Below are 20,365 nucleotides of genomic sequence, written 5' to 3'. Positions count from 1 at the left end.
AGTGGCTAATAACAGCACCGACATAGCGGCTACAGCAGCACCACAATAGTGGCTAATAATAGCACCGGCATAGCGGCTATAGTACATAGTTCAGCACACCACAACAATATCATCAATTACAGCTCAACTCAGCATAAAGCAACATTTATCAGCAATTTCAGCATAATTCAACATCATCATCCGCGCCCGGCGCTCTCATAATCGTGCCCGGCGTGGCACGACCAGAGAGTACCAGGGAACCAGCGCGCCCGCCGCAATTCCCATTGCGCCTGGCGAGAGGGAAGGCAGAGACCTCACAAGGCCTCATAAGCCCGGCGTGCTAATCCCGCGCTCGGCGCAAGAAAGCAGAGGCCTCCCCAAGGTCTCACGCCCAGCGCAATATAAATTGCGCCCGGCGTCACCTCTGGCAGAGACTCCCAAGGAGCCTCCACGCCCGGCGAGATAGGGTCACGCCCGGCGCCACACCAGAACCCCAAAACTTGAATCATCCACTAATATCGCGCCCAGCGCTGTCCCACCACGTCCGGCGTAGGCCATCCAGAGACTCACATCCTCAAGCTCGCCCGGGGCATTCACCATTGCGCCCGGCGTGCTTGCCCAAATGGAGTCTCTGATGGTCACACGACCGGCGCGAAGAACGGCGCCCGGTGTGATACCCAGCAGCAACCCTCAAACTTCCGAAAATCTCTTCAAACCCTGCAAAAATTCACATTTCCAGCACATGCAATCCAACCAAAGCACTACATTTTCAACCAGCAGCACAAAAACACCACCTTTTCACACATGCAACCATTAAACGATCAAAACCCAAATTTCACCCAAAACCCCCGAAACCCCAAAAATGAGTTTCTTCAATCTCGGCCAAGAATCAGCCATCCACAAACATCAAATGAGTACTAATACTCTTTTACAACCAAAGAACAGACATAAACTAGTTTCCCTTACCTCGGTGAAGAATCCGAGCTTCTGGGAAGAGAGCAAACTTGAATGGAGAGAAAAGGAGAAGAATGAGAAGCTTGAACGACGAAGGAGGGAAAAAGAGAACTCCAATTACTCAGCTAGCAACCCGAATCTACTCCACACCCCCACCTTGAGACAGAATTTTGAGAAGAAGAACAAAAGAGAATTTGAGAGAGTGAAATGTGCAAGTGAGAGTGCTTGAGAGAGAAAGTGAGTTGGGGAAAAAAACAAATCCGTACGGGGGTCTCACAATTACGAGAATCTGAAAAAATACATTACAAAAACTGCTAAGATTTACTTTTTTTTTTTTCAAACTCTCGTAATTATTTTGTTCATAAAAGTATATTGAAAGTGAGTATTTAATTAATTTTATTATTGCGTAATGTGCTTCCCACCAATGATAGGTCCAATTTAACAAATTCATGATCGTTACGACCCACGTATGACCAAACAAAGCGGCGCTTAGTAACTAACAGTAGAGGAATTTACTATTTAGTTGTCTTCGACACCTACAATGAAGACGAGGAGCTATTCCTACTCTTGTCTCTCTAGAATGTGCATGTCTTAGGTCTCTCTCTCATTTGCTTCTTCAGCTAATCTCTAATGGCGACAACTCCTATCACCTGCAACCATACTCATCATGCACTTCCCTGCTTCCTCACACGCTGCAATTCCACTACCATCACATTTTCTCGCACAAAATATCCCCCTTCTACTTCTCTACTCTCTCAGTTTCGCATATTTTGCCAATCCAAGGTAATTCTTTCCTCTACCCTTTTCTGCCAACATGCTCTTTTCGTTAAAAGAGAATTGGAAAATGCTGGCCAGTGTCTAGAACTCTAATTAAAGAATCAAAACTAATTTTTTACATATTATGAAGTGCTAGAGTACACTCCCCCATGCAACTTTAATGTGATTTTCAATAAAAATTTCTATATTTTGATTCAGTGTCAGATGATTAGCAAAGACCCTGAGAAAAGTTATTAAGAAACATTATTTTGATCGAACTTTTTTCACATCTGATGAAAAAGTCAATTGTTATTATCATGTAAGCTTATGAGAAATCATGAATATACGTTATAATATCAGCTGTTCATGTTATCATCAAACTATTGATATAATTCAGCAAAAAAATCAAACTACTGATATTACTTCCTTTACTCTTGTTCACCTCTAGAGGAGCTAAATTCACATTTTTCCCCCTTTAAATGCCATGGTAATTTATTGGGGGTATAAAAACTAGATTTTGGTGAGAAATTTTCATTCAGAAATTGTTCTTATCTAATTTTATTTTCATTAATTTACACACATGTTTTAGCATTCGTTATGCACGGTCACATAATTCAATCATAAACTATCATGTAAGGTAAATTTATTAGTTTTTATAATAATTATCTTAAAAGTCATATCAACAATATTTTTTTATGGTTAACTTAAAACTCCTTTATACCTCCTTTATACCGATAATAGATGACCATTAAACTTAGAAAAAGATCATTATCTAAGATATCTCTGCTGTGTGCAAAACAACTAAGACAAACAATTTCTGCAATATTCACATAGCAAGTGTGTTTAGAGAATGCTAAGCATAATATAATTTTGTTATGATATCCTTGTGCACATGTAGACAGAGACATTGGAGAGAAGAAGGTGCTCCCCTTTTCTAGAAAGTTCATTTCTTTCTGGTAATAATGGTGTGGTCTCAGATGAGTGGAAAGCAGTTCCTGATATTTGGAGATCTTCAGCTGAGAAGTATGGTGATAATGTAGCCTTAATAGATCCATATCATGATCCTCCTACAACTATGACTTATAAACAGGTCATTTTTTCCCCTGTTTATCTGTGCCTTTTTGTCAAATTGTTTTATTTATCATGTATACTGAAAATGTTTTAGAAGCTTTTTTTGGCTCCCTATATATATCTAGTATAGTGACCACGTTTACTAAGATGTAATTATTATTATTTTTAATTCATGTATAAGAAAGAAATATATATGTTTGCTAGGTTGATGGCATGACAACTTATGGTTTTATGACAGATATATTGTGCTGCCTATTTAAAAGCTTTCTTTTGTGTGCATCAGAAAAAAGTTTATTTATTATTTAGTGCTATAATTCCACGATCCGAATTGGTGCTCCATGGCAAACCATGGAAAGTATGAAAGACTTGTAAATTGAATTAAAAATAAAAATAAAAAGTATCGTGGGAGGGGCTAGCAAGAAAAGGCACATTTGGATATCTCTAGAAAAGGTGTTTCGGTATAAACGAAGGAAAACTATTTAAGGACCTGTTTGGATAAGTTTCTTTAGAAGTATTTTTAAGAGAGAAAAATAAGAACGAAAAACAAAATAAACTTTTTCATATTTTAAAACTAGCATATACACAAGTTAATTTTTTTTTTTTAAAGAAAATAATAGGAGAAAATTTCTACAAATTAACTTATACATGAACTAATTTTAATTTACGAAGAAACTTATTTCATTCTTCTTTCTTATTTTTCTCTCCTAGAAGTACTTTTAGAAAAGTTTACCCAATAAATGTTATAAATGTGGAAGGTTTGTTTGTTGAAATGCTTTTTAAAACATTTCACGAGTTTTATTTAGGAATTTAGCATGTAGCAACCCGTGGCAAACTAGGGACGTTTTGTTCAATGAGAAACATGATGGCTTTCTCGTAGTGTTGGAGCTTCCTAATCCTATGTTGTAATCGGTATCTGCTACTTTCAGTGCTCACTCGAAAATAAACTACTTTCATGATTCTTATATCTTTCTTATATTTTGTTCTGTATGAAAAATTCAGTTGGAGCAGGCAATTTTGGATTTTGCAGAAGGCTTGAGAGTTATTGGGATTAAACCTGAAGAGAAGGTTGCACTTTTTTTGGATAATTCATGTCGTTGGCTTGTAGCAGATCAAGGTGCACAAAATTATTTTTCTCCACTTTCAGTGTATTGAGTCTAGGCACAAATCTTATGTGTACAAACTTTTCAAACATAAATAACAACCATAAAATATGATTGTAACATTTCAAAAACTCAATAGTAAATTTTGAGAAATGTATGTAGTGCTTATGAATACATGTGCGAAGGAACTGTTACTGTCATGTTTCCTAAAAATGACCCCCATGTTTTAAAAATTGCTTGATTTGTGAAAGTTACCTCGATCCATTATCATGTGAAAAGGGATTTTTAATTTTTCATACATGCATATATCATAGATGTTGAGCTTAGTGGCAGATTTACAGAGTTTATTATATGCTCATAGATGTTGAGCTTACTGTCATGTGTGTTTTGATAAATACACATTGATCCTAAGGACAACACACTTGTACTATTTGTCTAGGACAGTGCTGTATTTTATCACATCAATGCAATATTTTTTTTGTCTAGGTACGATGGCAAGTGGAGCAATCAATGTGGTAAGAGGCTCAAGGTCATCAGTTGAAGAGCTATTACAAATATACAACCACTCTGAAAGGTTTGTTGATAAACACCTCAAGAATCTTGAATAGTCTGATTATGTTGCTTCAAGATGATCTTTGCACATCCACATATTGTGATTAAGCTTGTTTTAATTGATTGTCACATTTTTTTAAAGTGCTCAATCCGAACTGTTGAACTCAAAAGAGAATTTGTTGATCTGTGCTATTGTTTTGCAGTGTTGCACTAGTGGTGGATAACCCTGAAATGTTTAACCGGGTTGCAAACACATTTTATTCAAGGACTAGCATGAGGTTTGTTGTTTTGCTTTGGAGAGAAAAATCAGACCTGGTTGGTCAAGAAAACAAGCACGTGCCAGTGTTTACTTTCATGGAAGTCATAAATTTGGGACGAGAGAGTCGCCAGGCATTGTCTAATACTCATGATGCTGGTAAGTATCAGGCTCTTACTAAGAATTAGGTTTCAAGTATAGATAAATATGATAAATTTTGGTTTCAGTTATTTATTTATTTATTCTTTTTTTAATGCTCATAGATTTAATATTTTAAAAATGAATCTTAATTTTTTAGTGCTTAGTACGTATGTGAACCACTAAAATCAACTAGTAATAACTAGTATTGGGTAGATATACAAGAACTTAGGAAGTCACCGTAATCTTTCTTATTAATAAAAAAAATATTTTATTTCAATTGTTACTTTAAGTAGTACAAGATAACATGACATGTACACCATGCCATCAATAAATGGGAATTAAAGACCATTTTCAAAAATCAAAACTGTTAAATTTATTTTGACCTAAACGATTAAAACATATTAAGATAAGAATTATGTCCAGCCCATGCCCCTTTCTGTTTCTTCTTCTTCTTCTTTTTCCAGTGAGATGAATGTTCAATAAAAAGTGAACATAGACTGATGTTATTAGTTTCAAAAATGCAATCTTCTTGTTTTGTTCTATTTGATAAAAGGAGAATTTCTATAAAACAAAAAATAGACAAAGATAGAAACAGATGATACCAATTACCACAGCAACACAGAACTGAAGGCAACAAAGTGGTTATCAAGCCAACAGGTTTCTCTAATTGTCTGTTAAACATACCATTTAAGAAACCCATTAGCTATGACCCATAGAAAAATGCCAGAAGAAAATTTCGTCCTTTTTAACTAAGAAGACATCAATAATCAATGTCTGTTTGAAAATATTTGCATTAGCTCAAATCAGCTACACAAGAGTTTGACAATGAAGCATGAAGTTGTCATGTATCATTTTTTTTAATAAAAAATTTAAATTAGGATAAAACATAATTCTATTTAAAGATAAAGTTAATCACCAATTTATTTTTGAATTTTTAGTAAATTACGGATTGTTTATTTCATCTTTAATGTAAGTCACAATCATCTTTAATATAAGTCCGCATGGATATAAATTACAATGAAAATCAAATTAAATCCTAAGTTTTAACTGACAGCAACAGCGAAAGGACTTATTCAACTATTGTACCTAACAATCTTCAATTATTATTTTTATTCCTTCCATGATGACAACTCTAAATTTTTCAATGGTATGATATTGTTCACATTTTAGAAAAAAAAAGAGAGAAGACAAATATGTCTGTATTTATTTAATTATCTAAAGAAGCAGTAATCAAGTGCTATTACATATCTACTTTCTATATTTATTGCAGAACAGCGTTATACTTATGAAGCAATAAACTCTGATAACGTTGCTACTATCATGTATACAAGTGGAACTACCGGCAATCCCAAAGGTGTTATGCTAACCCATCGGAATCTTCTGCATCAGGTTTCATTACAAACCTACCGTAATTAAAGTCACAATAAATTAATTACTCGTGAGTTTAGCACTTTTTTTTTCCAGTAAATTCTCTTAGAAAGGATCACCGTCTAATATTTTTCAAATAATTAAAGGAGTTAATTTCATGTGTACAATGTGACAGGGCAATATTTTTTAAACAATAACTATTTAGTGTAGGAGTTAAAAAAGTAGGGTGTGCGCAATTTTAGGAAACATCGATAGATGTTTATGTAATTTACTCTGAAAATTATTGTGACAATGTTAGAGCTTTTTCAAGCCAATTGGTTCCGGTTGAAGATGATTCTTGGCTTTAAGTTACACTTGAAAAGGAGAATAATTTTTATTGTTATTATTCATGCATATTACATTTTCCTTATACCTATTTATAACAATCTAATCTTCTAAAATAAGGAAATAAGGAAAAATATTCTGAAAAATATCCTAGAAGATTCTATAGATATTTTCTCTAATTAGGAAGATTTTTCCTCTAATTACAACACTCCCCCTCAAGTTGGTAAATGAATATCAATCATTCCCAACTTGCCTACAAGATCTTGAAATCTACCCTGAGGGAGCCCTTTTGTAAAAATATCTGCTATCTGAAGTTCTGTAGGAACATGAGTTGTAATCACAAAGCCTCTGTCTAGATTATCTTTGATGAAATGTCTGTCAATCTCAATGTGTTTGGTCCTATCATGTTGTACTGGATTATGGGCAATGCTCATGGCAGACTTATTGTCACAGTATAGTTGCACGGGATTGTCCACCTTGACTTTAAGGTCATCCAAAATGATTTTCATCCAGAGTCCTTCACACATTCCTTGAGCAAGGGCTCGGAATTCAGCTTCTGTACTAGAACGAGATACTCTATCTTGCTTTTTGCTCCTCCACGTTACGAGACTATCTCCAAGAAACATACAATACCCAGAAGTAGATTTTCTGTCAGTAATAGAACCTGCATAGTCAGCATCAGTATATATTTTCATAGTCAATGTATCTTCCCTTTTGAACAATAACCCCTTTCCTGGACTTGACTTCAAGTACTGGAGAATTTTGTCAACTGCTTGCATGTGTCTCTCTCTTGGATCATGCATAAATTGGCTCACTACACTAACTGCATAAGCAATGTCTGGTCTTGTGTGTGATAGATAAATCAATTTCCCTACCAATCTCTGATATTGGGCCTTCTCTACAGGAGCACTTTCTTCACTTCCAATTCTGTGATTTTGTTCTATAGGAACTGTTGAGGTTCTACATCCCAGCTTCCCTGTTTCTTTGAGGAGATCAAGTACATATTTTCTTTGGGAGATGAAAATTCCATTTTTGGAATAAGCAACCTCTATTCCAAGAAAATACTTGAGTTTTCCTAGGTCTTTCATTTCAAATTGGGCTGCCAATTTTTCTTTTAATGCCAATTTTTCTGTTTCATCATCTCCTGCAATAATCATATCATCCACATAGACAAGAAATAGAGTGAGTTTACCTGTAGAAGAGTGTTTTATGAATAGAGTATGATCTCCTTGGCTTTGTCTATATCCCAAGGAAACCATTACTTTTGTAAATCTTCCAAACCATGCTCTAGGGGATTGCTTAAGACCATACAATGCTTTCTTTAGGAGGCATACCTTGTTTCTTTCATTTTTCACTTCAAAACCTGGGGGAATCTCCATGTACACTTCCTCTTCTAGATTTCCATGAAGAAAGGCATTCTTCACATCCAACTGGTGTAAGTCCCAACCAAAATGAGCAGCCAAAGTGAGAACAACTCGAACTGTATTCATTTTTGCCACTGGGGCAAACGTCTCCTCATAGTCAATCCCATAAGTTTGGGTATAGCCTTTTGCCACCAATCTAGCTTTATATCTTTCTATTGTCCCATCTGCCTTATGTTTCACTGTGAATATCCATCTACACCCTACTGCCTTCTTGTCTCTTGGCTTATCAACAATCTCCCAAGTTGAATTTATTTCTAATGCATTCATCTCTTCTTTCATGGCTTGAGTCCAATGTTCAAGTTTCATGGCCTCCTGGATTGAGGTAGGAATTTCTGTGACATCAATGGCAGCAATAAAGCTTATGTGCTTATCAGAGAGATTGTTAGTGCAAACATACTGAGAAATAGGATATTTAGCACATGATCTTCTTTCCTTTCTCAATGCAATGGGTAAGTCCTCAGTAATACTTACCTCCTCACTGTTATCTTCAAGGATCCTCACCTCTGGATTAGACAATTTTTCTTGCTCGAGAGTCGAAGTGGGTTGTTTTCTTCTTTCATATTTTTTGCCAAAAAATTTGTCTTCCTCTTCTTTCGCTTCTTCCTCATTGTGGACCATGGTAGCTTCATTGCTTAGATCTTGGGCATCCTGCAAAGACAAATATGGTAATGACAAAAAGGAGAGCTCCTCCACTTCAAGTGCTTTCTCCCCCTGAAGTGGTGGACTAGCATAAAAGGATTGTGTTTCCTGAAAGGTGACATCCATGGTGATAAAGACGCAACGACTCTAAGGATGATAACATTTGTACCCTTTTTTATTAGAAGGATACCCAATAAAGACACATTTAAGAGTTTTGGGATCTAATTTACTACGATTAGGATGATGAGAGTGAACAAAAACAGTACATCCAAAGACTCGACTAGGTAGACTCGATATTAGAGGGCAAGAGGGAACAAAAGACAATAGAGACTCTATAGGACTAATGCCATTTAAGATACGTGTGGGTAACCTGTTGATGAGATATGTGGCAGTTAACACAGCTTCTCCCCAGTAATTTTTTGGAACAGACATTTGAAAAAGAAGAGCTCTAGTTACTTCTAGAAGATGACGATTCTTTCTTTCTGCAACCCTGTTTTGTTGAGGGGTATTTACACATGTTAGTTCATGAACAATACCATTATGAGACAAAAAATTAAGAAATTCATGATTCACATATTCAGTACCATTATCAGACCTGATTCTTTTGATATTTTTTCCAAATTGATTTTGGACCAGACGGAAAAAATTAACAAAGATTTGGAAAACTTCTTATTTATTTTTCATAAGGTATGTCCATGTGACACGGGTACAATCGTCAATAAAGGTAACAAACCATCTAGCTCCGGAAATAGATTCTACGACAGGTCCCCAAACATCAGAGTGAATTAAATCAAATGGAGAAGTACTCTTTTTATTACTAATAGGATAGGATGCACGATGGTGTTTTGACAATTGACAAATATCACAATTAAAAGACTCAATAGACTCCTTAGTAAACAAATGAGGAAATAAGGATTTAAGAAGGTTGAATGAAGGATGCCCAAGCCTTTTATGATGTAGCCATATTTGGGAATTTGCCCATGTTTCAGATGTAGCTTGTTGACTCATGATTTTTGTTTTGTTTTGGTCATCAGATTCCAACAAATACAACCCACTCTGCTCTTTAACAATTAAAATCGTCTTCCCCGTAGCAAGGTTCTGAAAAACACAATGAGTTGAGAAAAATGTTACTAAACAATTTAAATCTTTTGTGAGCTTTTGCACATAGATAAGATTATTAGCTAATTGTGGAACATGTAAAACATCCTTTAATACAATAGATGATTCCAAAATTATATTCCCAGAGCCGCATATGGGTACACCTTGACCATTCGCAACTGTAATAAGTTGTTCTCTATTCCTTTGAATATATGATTTGAAGATCATATGAAAAGGTGTCATATGATCAGTTGCTCCTGAATCAAGAATCCAAATACCTTGAGACACAGGACCCACAGTATGGAGAGAACTCTTACCTTTCATGGATAGAGTACATGGTCCAGAGGGCTTACTTATTGATTCAATCATTCCTTTCAAACGATCTAGTTCCTCTTTAAAAGCTTTCATCTCAAAAAATCTGATGGTGGTAACTTAATGGATTGATTCGACAACTCTGTCTGTGGCGACAACGATGAGTGGGCCGTGGAACGGACTTAGGAGGCTCCGGCGACCAGTTCTGTGACAGCAGCGGCGAGTGGGTCTCGTCGGAGCTAGGAGCGTGGGAAGTCACCGGAAAAGGAACAAAACTCAAAACTCAGATCTACTCAAATCTGTGCCAAATGGGACGTCACCGACCCGTGGAATGGACTCAGGAGGCTTCGGCGACTCTTTCTGTGGCGGCGGCGACGAGTGAGTCTCGCCAGAGCTAGGCGCGTGGGCTACACGTGCTGGTGACGGTGGCGGCGCGTGGAGGCGTATTTCCCGGAGCGAATTTCGGCGTTGTGTTCGCCGGAGTTGGGCGCACCTTTCTGCCCTATCAACGACCCCAACGGCTACGGCGGCAGCCGTAGTGGCCGGACAGCGTCGGCGGTGGCTACTGTTTGCAGCGGAAACGGAGCTCCCAAGATCAGGAGCTCTGATACCAACTTGAAAAGGAGAATAATTTTTATTATTATTATTCATGCATATTACATTTTCCTTATACCTATTTGTAACAATCTAATCTTCTAAAATAAGGAAATAAGGAAAAATATTCTGAAAAATATCCTAGAAGATTCTATAGATATTTTCTCTAATTAGGAAGATTTTTCCTCTAATTACAATAGTTACCCTTGATGATGCTGTTTTGATTATCAATTTCTAGATACAAAACTTATGGGACATTGTGCCAGCTAAAGTAGGAGATAGGTTTCTAAGCATGCTGCCACCTTGGCATGCATACGAAAGAGCTTGTGAGTATTTCATTTTCACACATGGTATTGAGCAAGTATACACAACCGTGAAGAAACTCAAGATATTATTATTTTTTACTTTGATCATAAACATTGTGGAAATGTGGCTTCGTACACAGTTATAGTGTGGCTTCAATATCAGGGGCTGAAAAAGAAAAATAAAAATTTAGAGGATATGCTACAAGAGTTTGGAAATGAACAATTCTCATATTTATTATGAGTTTTAAAAGTTTTAAAAAAATATTTATCATTATTTATTTCATAAAAGTAGTTATATCATAATTTAAGTTATTTTTATTCTCATAGAAATGAAGATGGAAAAATTATATTTTTATGAGAATGTGAGAAGTTATTATGTAATTAAACTATAATTTTCATTCTAACTTTTATTTTTTATTTTAACTATTTTAAATTAAAAATATTCTTATGAATGTCTAAATCTAACCAAACACATTTTTAAGTATTCTTAAAAATAACATTTTTGGGTATAATATTCTTAAGAATATTATTCTCATGAATATCAATCCGTGAAACAAAGACCTTCTAAACGTTAAATTTTCTTCAAATAATCGATGAATTATGTCTTAGGTTAACAACAATAAATGATAATTATTATTATTAGATATTAGATGATAAAAGGCAACGCATTACTACATATGCTAAATCGGTTATTTTGTTTTTTTATGGGTTAAATTAATCGATAGGTCCTTAAAATTATTTTAAAAAAACTTAATGAAGTTTCTAAACTAAAAAAAATTATGATTGGGTCATTTGTCTTGTAAATTTTTTATTACCTAGTCCATAAGGTTTTTAAAACCGTCACAAATCGTCTTTTTCTGTTGATTGCAAACCACCACTAACTAACCTTAAGGACTTATTTTTTTAGTTTAAGGATCAATTAGAACTTACTTTAATTTGGAGACTTCATTAAAAATTCCCAAATATTTTAAGGACGTACAAATTAATTTAACCCTTTTTATACACATCACATGTATATAACATGCTCCTCTCCTTTCTTACTTTCTAGGACGATTTGGAACGCTATCAACCACATTACTTGATTTCTGCTCCTTTAGTTTTTGAAACATTGTACAGGTAAATCCTTAGTAGTTGAGTGAATGCACACTGAATTGATGATATTTCATATATCTAGAAGCTTGCTTCTTTTTCCCCTTGGTATTGGAATATGGTGTATTTTGTCAAAATTGTAAACCATTCAGTGTATTTTTGAATAATTGATGTTATGAGGTGAGTGAGGGTATGTTTAGTTTCACATGAAACATGTCCAGAATCATTTCTGTTGTATCCAAAATGATTGGAATTACGTTTGTAGTATGTTTGACTATTAACATAATTGATTTCAAGAAGTGAAAATTCACATCCAATTGGAAGCAACTATTAGTAGCTTCAATCAATTCTGAAATTTTATTTATCCATATTTATAATTATACACTCAAAATCAAGTCTACAAATTCAAGTTGATTCTAAATTAATTATATCAATGCATTTCCAAACACACCGAGGGTTGGTAGAGATGACCGGAAAATTCCTGGAATCTGTAGGGTGTTATAATATGAGTCAAGGTTTTGTTATTGTGCTGTAGAAATATATGTTGCTTGAAAGCATGTTTGAACTAAATTAACTAACAAAAAAATTTTAAAAAACTAATAGATTAACCCACTTTATGGTGAGTTGCACCTCGGAAATCAACTAATTACAGGCATCATTTTATAAAGTGGTCTCAATCCTCTATACATTTGTTAAACATCAATTAGTTCTTGTTGGAGGACAAGTCCCACATTGACATTGGTGGGTTAGAAATTTTTTTAAGTTTATATAAGCGAGATGGCCTCAAATACAAAGTTTCACGATTTTTTGGACAATCAGGCTACTCCAGCTAAGGACTGACACATTCTATCCCTCACTCTTAGACAAGGCCACTACACATTCTAATAGTTCCAAATGAAAAGTTTAATGCTAAAGGAAATTTTACTTATTATGAAGAAATCTATGTTCTTGTTTTTGATGCTGCTGCTGATATGAGTGATATTTTGGGATTTTCTATTTGGAGATTGTTTCTCTGGAGCATAACTTTCACTGATTTTGTTGGTTGTTTCCTCTGCAGTGGAATCATGAAGCAGATATCTAATAGTTCAGTTGTTAGAAAGCTTGTTGCACTAACATTCATAAGGATCAGCATAGCATACATGGAGTATAAACGTATCTATGAGGTTTAGGCATCTGTTCCTTTTGTCTGATTTAGTGATTGATAGGCTACTGTTTTACTGTGAAAAGAGTAAGAGGAAAAATACTCGCTAGATTATTCAAATATTGATCATTGACTGTTTTCTTTCATTGATAATAATTGATTTATAAACAAAATAGGGTGCCAATCATTGGCTACCCGCACTTCCTGGAAACAAAAAAAAGAATCTGATAAAAAAAAATTGCAACAAAATTGTAAAATAAAAGGCTAATGGCAGTTATAGATATCATTCTGACGTGTCATTTAGAACCTTCTATATATGCATCATAGTATCTATCATCTTCAAACAAAGTCATGTAAATTACTGGGTCTTCTGGGTCAGGGTACTATCAGTGATTTCTAAAGTGTTTAACATGTTTGATCAGGCCTATTGTGATTCTCAATGGAGTTCCTCTTTGGATAGAATAACTCTTCATGACCCATTATCTAATTTATCTGTTTTCTTTCCATTCTGTTTTTTTTCTTGCTTTTGGAAATTCTCTCCTAATAACTTCTTATTTTTATCCAAAATAAAAGTAAAAAAGGTAAACAACATGATGATCTAGCAAAGTTACCATTGAGTTATCTTTAAGATTGCAAATTTTCATTTTTTTGTTGTTTGCATTGGTTTATTTTTCCTTATCGTCACCCAAGACTTATGAAGCAAGTTGCTTGAATGAGGAGTGGTATCATTGGTAAAAATTCTTTGGAAATTACAAAATGATGAATAGGTTGCTTGAATAAAATTCTTTCTAACACAGTCTATCATTGCTTGAATAGTTTGCTAGAATTCCTTCCAACTTAATATATAATATGCTAATGTAAAAGGTCTATTGTTGTGAATCATCTATTATTAAATGATTTTGTTGCTTCGTCTACATTTCATACAATGTCCTAGCTCAGGAGTTTCCTTATAGATCATCACTTTGGAGGCTAAGCCCTGGTAGTTAGGACTCCAAAAACTTTCTCTTAGATAACATTGTGAATCAAGTCCAATGAGAAGAATAGAAATTTGAATTTATGGAACTTCCTCATTTGTTTCCTCAAATCAAAACTCTAAAGTGTCTTTGTGCCTGGTTGATTGCATCTGCAACTTACCTATACTTGCACTCTATCTAATTGATTGTATAATTATTTTTTATTTTTTTGTTTTATGACAAGTTTAAACAAGTATACGAATATTGCAATACTAATTCTCACCAAAAATATTTCTCTTACTAAATTTCAAATATGTTTATAGGGTAAATGTCTAACAAAGAATAAGGAGCAGGCTTCCTACGTCTATTCAATGTTGGAGTGGCTTTGGGCCAGAATTATTGCCACAATATTACTTCCCGTTCATTTTCTGGCAAAGAAACTTGTCTACAATAAAATCCATTCAGCTATTGGAATATCAAGGTTTTGTTTTCTTCTTCACCATTATCTTATAATACTTATATTGTATGGTTGTCTTTGTTTTATTCTTGCCTTGTTTTGTTAAGTGCAATACTCTGTCTTTCTCTTGAAAAAAGTTATAGGAAAATAATGAAAAAGGAATTCTGGGTAAATACTTTTAGTTTTGAAATCTCTTAACTAGATCGTGATGTTTAAAGAATGATAAGGGGTTAATCAGTTTGTATTAACTAACTAATTCATAATATTCTTACCTTAGATTGCTCCATAAACATGTATCTTTATCAGCCTTTTCGCTAAGGGCTAGTGATCATCCCCCTTTCTCTTTCTTGTGGTGCCTTGTCAATGATACTAGTCACTGTGGTAGAGGTCCTTCTAAGTTGCATCAGCTATATAAGTAAGAAGTACAGTGTGGAAGTCTGCTACGGCCCCTTTGATTATGTGAAAACAAGAGAGTTCTCAAGCAAGGAGTTTATGAAATTCAAGACCCCAAGCATGGTTCCTTTTGAAAGAATACAATTGTGCATTAACTTCTGCAAATGATTAAGAGTCTGTTTGGATATATATATTTAGAAACACTTTAGAAAGCTTTTTTATAGGAAAATACTCTTTATTTTCAGTAGAAGCCCTAAAAAAAAGCTTCTATCTTCTATCCAAACAGGTTTTTTAAGACATCCTGATGGAATAAATTATAAATGTCAAGGGTGGTCCTACTAGTCTTATTTCCTCTTTTACCTTATTTTTCGTTGAATTGTGGTTTTGTTGAGTATATTCTTTCTTTTACCTTTCTTAGGGTCGGCCTTGGTCCTGAGCTTTGAGATATATGTTATTCATCTAAACTATGCACCATATTGTTTTATTATTCATGATTTTGGAAATTGATGTTTGATGAGAGAAACTACTTGGTTTTCTACAGGCTGGAATAAGTGGTGGTGGTAGTTTGCCTTGGGAAGTCGATAAATTTTTTGAGGTCTGATATTTCAAACATGTGTAACTTGTGGACATTTTTTTTTGGAATCTATTTATCATTGACATTTTTTTTTTATAACATGCAGGCAATTGGTGTGAAAGTGCAGAATGGATATGGTTTAACAGAAACTTCACCAGTTATTGCTGCTCGACGACCTGGATGTAATGTAAGCAATGTATCAAATGCATTGAAAATTGAAGAATGATAGCAATGGTCTCTTTATCAATTGGTGAAAATCACATGTGTGTCACTAAGTCATGCCGGTCTTACTATTCATTGGAACAAATTCACCCATTATAAAGTGTGTTAAGTTAAAATAATATGTTGATAGTTTTTCCTTCATCTGCAACAATTGGTTATAGTAAAATAAAAGAAAGACATATATACCAATATATATCTTTCTTTTATTTTCCCTTAGTTTCTGTTTGATTTTTTATTTTTAATAAAATTCTTCACTTAATCTGTTAAGAGCACAATGTCCAACCTTTTGTTAGATGTATCTATCATCATAACATTCATAATAATTGCACATTTTGCATTCTTTTGATTAGTTGTAAATTGAGTCAGCAAAGAGTGGTGCATTTATCTGAGAATGTTACAGATACAATCTTTTGAAGGTTCTCGGATCTGTTGGGCATCGGATTCATCAAGCAGAATTCAAAGTAGTGGATTCTGAAACTGATGAAGTTCTTCCTCCTGGTTCAAAGGGCATTTTGAAAATCAGGGGTCCACAAGTGATGAAAGGATACTTCAAGGTAATTTGCTTTGTCAGAATGCGAACATGTTTTCCCCCACAGTTATGAGAGTGAGAATGCATTCATGTTCATTTGGTTTTTCTTCTTGTGTGTGTACAAAATAGTTGAGGGATTGAACTCTAGATCTTCTTTATTGTTTATTTCATTATTTGTATAACTAAGCCAACTCTCATTGGCAGTGGAGTTGCAGTTTTATCATGCATCATCAAACACCTTTTCCATGGCATTCTATCAACCTATTTCATAAATAGAGGAGTCAAAAACATGCTTTATGCACATCATGCGGTCTTATTGATGTTTTCTGGATGAAATTGTGATAGTTATGTGTCTTGTTCTTGTATTAGAATCCTTTAGCTACAAAAATGGCCTTAGATGAGGATGGCTGGCTGGATACTGGTGATATAGGATGGATTGTTCCCCATCATTCAACTGGGCGGAGTCGTAACTCTGGTGGTGTGGTTGTTGTAGAAGGTCGTGCAAAAGACACTATTGTGCTTTCAACAGGTACAAGTATAATAGAAGTTTCAAAACAATGTAATCTATTTAGCATGGAATCTTAAGATTGTGTCTCTACTCTGTCTGTGTATGCACGTTTTCCACAATTTTCATCCAGTAAGAATGTGAAACAAAGGACACTGCCAATAAAAGGAACCTTGTGTTCAAGTAAACAGGTTTAAATTGAAAAGCTCCCTATACTTCTGCTGCTGGAAGAGAAGTTCTTTCTAATTATACCGATAAAATTTTATTTTATCTTCAATCATATGACACTCCCCAAAACTACAGTGGTGAAAGCCTTGTGCACTTGTGCTTGCCATGTTTTTCTTTTTATATATCCTATAATTTTTTTAAGTGTTCAATGGGATTTTTAGCACATTGTAAAGGTTGTTAATTGGTTCTACTTCATAATATTTTCACAAATTTTGCATTTGAATATATGCTTACATTGTATATACTATATACATATGTTGTATTGCATTTGCATGTACTATGTAAAGTACAATTCTATGATGTTCAACACGAGTTAAAAACAATAATGAATAATAAACAATATTATAAATAAGTTATAAGCTAAGTTGTTCTTAAAAACACAAATGAGTAGGACAAGATCCTGTGCTTGAATTTGTTTATTAAGTTGTTGAATTTTGTTCAACCTTGTTTTTACACCGGTTTGATCACACCCTTGAAAAACATAGAACTTGAAGAAGAGACTGAACGAAGTTTTGAGCATATAAAAATTCTTTCAATTTATATTTTTAAGCTCCTATTACTCAATTAGTTTTTTTTTTAACATAATCATATAATGTTTAAAAAAAAACCATTTTTTAAACATCAATTGCAACTTTTCCCTGTGCACAAAATCCTTATGATTACCAGTCTTAATTTTCCTTTTTTGAGTATTAACCACTGGTTATAATAAACGAAGGTGAAAATGTTGAACCGGCTGAACTTGAAGCAGCTGCAATGAGGAGTAGCATAATTCAACAAATTATTGTTGTTGGCCAGGTGAATTCTTGATTTCTTTCAAATTTTTTTATAGCTGAAGTACTATATATTGTAAAATTTTCACTCTTCAACTAATAAAAAATCATTATCCATACAACTTTTAAGGTAGTTATTATAAAAATTAATAAATTTATCATACATGGTGGTTGGTGTTCGAACGATAATGTAAATCTGATTTGCACGGTTAGTGCATGGTCTTTTTTCTCTCTAGTGATTTAACTTCTTGGTAATATCTGTAACATATAGGATAAGCGACGTCTGGGTGCTGTAATTGTTCCTAACAGAGAAGAAGCCTTGAATGTAGCAAGGAAGTTATCAGTTATAGATTCAAAGAGTTCAGATGTTAGTGAGGAAAGAGTGAAGAGCCTAATATATAAAGAATTAAAGACCTGGTAAGACTTGGTTTCACATCTTTCTTGTAATGAATGCAAGAAAAAGTTTATGCTTGTTCAAATATCTATGTGGTATGTTAGTGATTGGCAGTTAAAGGATTTAATTGCTGATATAAGGTACATTATATACTTATGTTTCTGGATGACCAAAAAAGAATGGAAACGAAAGAAAAAGTTCTCATGTTCCTTTTATGGTGTTGTTCACTAACTGTCCTATTCATCATCCTATTCATCATGCAGGATGTCAGAATCTTCATTTCAAATTGGACCAATCCTTCTTGTGAATGAACCCTTCACGGTTAGATTTGGAATTCAAAGTAGCAGTATATTGTATGTTATTGACATCAGAAAACTGACATGATTTTCTCCAATGACAGATTGATAATGGTCTAATGACACCTACTTTGAAAATTCGAAGAGATAGAGTTGTGGCTCAATACAGGGAACAAATAGACAATCTATACAAGTAACTTAACTGAGTGTCAATGCCATCATCAACAATACAGAATGAGAGATACTGTTCTCAATAATACATTGAAGTTGATGTGTTAAGTTATTGACTTGAACTAAAAGATGATTGTCCGCTAAAATTCAAGTTAAAATGCTTGTTACTGAAAATGTCTTAGATTTTCAAAGCGATAAAACGCGTTTTCATAAAAGGCTTAAATCATTTCTCAGTCCAGTAAAATAGTGAATTTTTTATTTTAGTTCCTTTAAATTTTTTTGTTTTATTTTTGTCTTTGTATTTTTTTTTTTTCGTTTTTGCTGTCAAATTAACCATCAAATCTAATGAAAAAAAGGTAAAAACATAAATTCAAAGACCAAAATAGGAAAAAGAGTAAAATGAGAACCATTAAAATTTGGAATGATTAAGACGAAAATAACTAAAATTAGGAAGATTAAAACAAAATAATTAGAATTAAGAAAATTAAAATTAAAATAATCTTAATCATTTTAAAGAGACTAAACTTGTATTTAATCTAAAGTTATAATGTTTAAATTTTAATTTGCCCCTATCAAGAGTAAAAATCTTAATTTTCAATGACCATCTAAACAAAATTAAACATAAAACTCCATAAATATTTTCTAATAAAGTTGCAATTAACTTAAGTTATAAAGGAAATATATCAAATGGAGAACAACAAGAGTGAACATAAAATATGATAAAAAAATGTTAACATGAGTAGTAACATGCGAGCATGAAATAATAAAAAGTTTTTTTTAATGTTATATATAAGAGATATTGGTGTGATATGTAAAATATATATATATATATATATATATATATTAATGAAATTTTGTTTATTCTTCACGTGAATTTTATTATTTAAAAGCTTAAATTTTATAAATTTGACCCAAATAAATATTTATTCCCTAGAAAATAAAGTTGATCTCATTTTAATCCTTTTAATTTTAGCTAGTTTTATTTTGATCTGCTCAATGTTCAGTTGTTTTCGTTTTAGTACTCTCAAATTTATGTTGTTTTTATTTTCATTCTTTTTTATTTTAGTCCTTTACATTTTCTTATTTTTCTATTTTACTCCCGTAATTTTTTGTTTACTTTTTCTGCTAAATTTAACGGTTAATTTGACAATAAAGATGAAAATGAAACAATTTTTTTACCCGGACAAAAATTAAAAAAAAAAAAAAAAGTAAGAAAACCTTATTTTCATGGACTGAAAAATTATTCCAAAAAAAAAAAGCGTGTTATAACTAATTTTAATGAAAGTGAAATATAGTTGTTTTTGGGTAAACCTAAGGATGTCCAACTCATCCATCTAACATTAGCATTGTTAATTTTAACGGTTCAAATTTTATAAATTGGACCAAATATATTTTGAGGATATATTTAGATTATGTTTCTGGTTGTTCTAACTTGATTAAATGTCTTATATTATTTTAAAAAGTCTAAACTTTTGAATAAATATATATTAATAATAACTTTTAGCTTAAATATAATGTAAATCTGTTGTTTACTTCTCAAATTTAACATTAATCTTTAGTTTTGTAATTTGAAAAAAATATAAAAATTCTGGTGTCCAAATGTCTTTACCAAAAATATATTTGATTAATTAACAATATAAAACTATTTTATACTATCAATGTATCATTATTAAATTAAAAAAAATTATATATAATATTATTATATGAGTCGAATTGATCCAAACTTATTCTAAACTCGACCCATTTTCACGTGAAGTTGTTAACTAGGAT

At 33.2% G+C, this 20,365-nt stretch overlaps 1 protein-coding gene across 1 annotated transcript; it reads left to right on the top strand.

The window, feature by feature from the left end:
• The first annotated feature begins 1,417 nt into the window (after positions 1-1,417).
• LOC109794099 (putative acyl-activating enzyme 16, chloroplastic) lies at positions 1,418-18,858 on the top strand. Its single transcript, XM_083068790.1, has 17 exons — positions 1,418-1,716; positions 2,588-2,779; positions 3,760-3,874; positions 4,347-4,434; positions 4,616-4,827; positions 6,080-6,198; positions 10,807-10,958; positions 11,924-11,989; positions 13,020-13,125; positions 15,448-15,501; positions 15,587-15,667; positions 16,119-16,256; positions 16,601-16,760; positions 17,680-17,759; positions 18,006-18,151; positions 18,392-18,449; positions 18,529-18,858. The coding sequence occupies exons 1-17, from the start codon at positions 1,564-1,566 to the stop codon at positions 18,619-18,621; spliced, it is 2,013 nt and encodes a 670-aa protein (XP_082924916.1). The 5' UTR covers positions 1,418-1,563; the 3' UTR covers positions 18,622-18,858.
• The last annotated feature ends 1,507 nt before the right edge of the window (positions 18,859-20,365 follow it).

This window comes from Cajanus cajan, chromosome 2, assembly GCF_000230855.2.
Source record: "Cajanus cajan strain Asha chromosome 2, NIPB_CcT2T_4, whole genome shotgun sequence".
Taxonomy (NCBI): Eukaryota; Viridiplantae; Streptophyta; class Magnoliopsida; order Fabales; family Fabaceae; genus Cajanus; species Cajanus cajan.
Note: the sequence above shows the minus strand (reverse complement) of the source record. Positions and strands in the feature narration are given on the sequence as shown.

Coding starts and splice junctions, on each gene's coding strand:
- LOC109794099 (XM_083068790.1), top strand. CDS start 1,564: ATGGCGACAACTCCTATCACCTGCAACCATACTCATCATGCACTTCCC. Junction 10,959..11,923: donor ACCGTGAAGAAACTCAAGAT/ATTATTATTTTT, acceptor TACTTTCTAGGA/CGATTTGGAACGCTATCAAC. Junction 16,257..16,600: donor TGATGAAAGGATACTTCAAG/GTAATTTGCTTT, acceptor TTCTTGTATTAG/AATCCTTTAGCTACAAAAAT.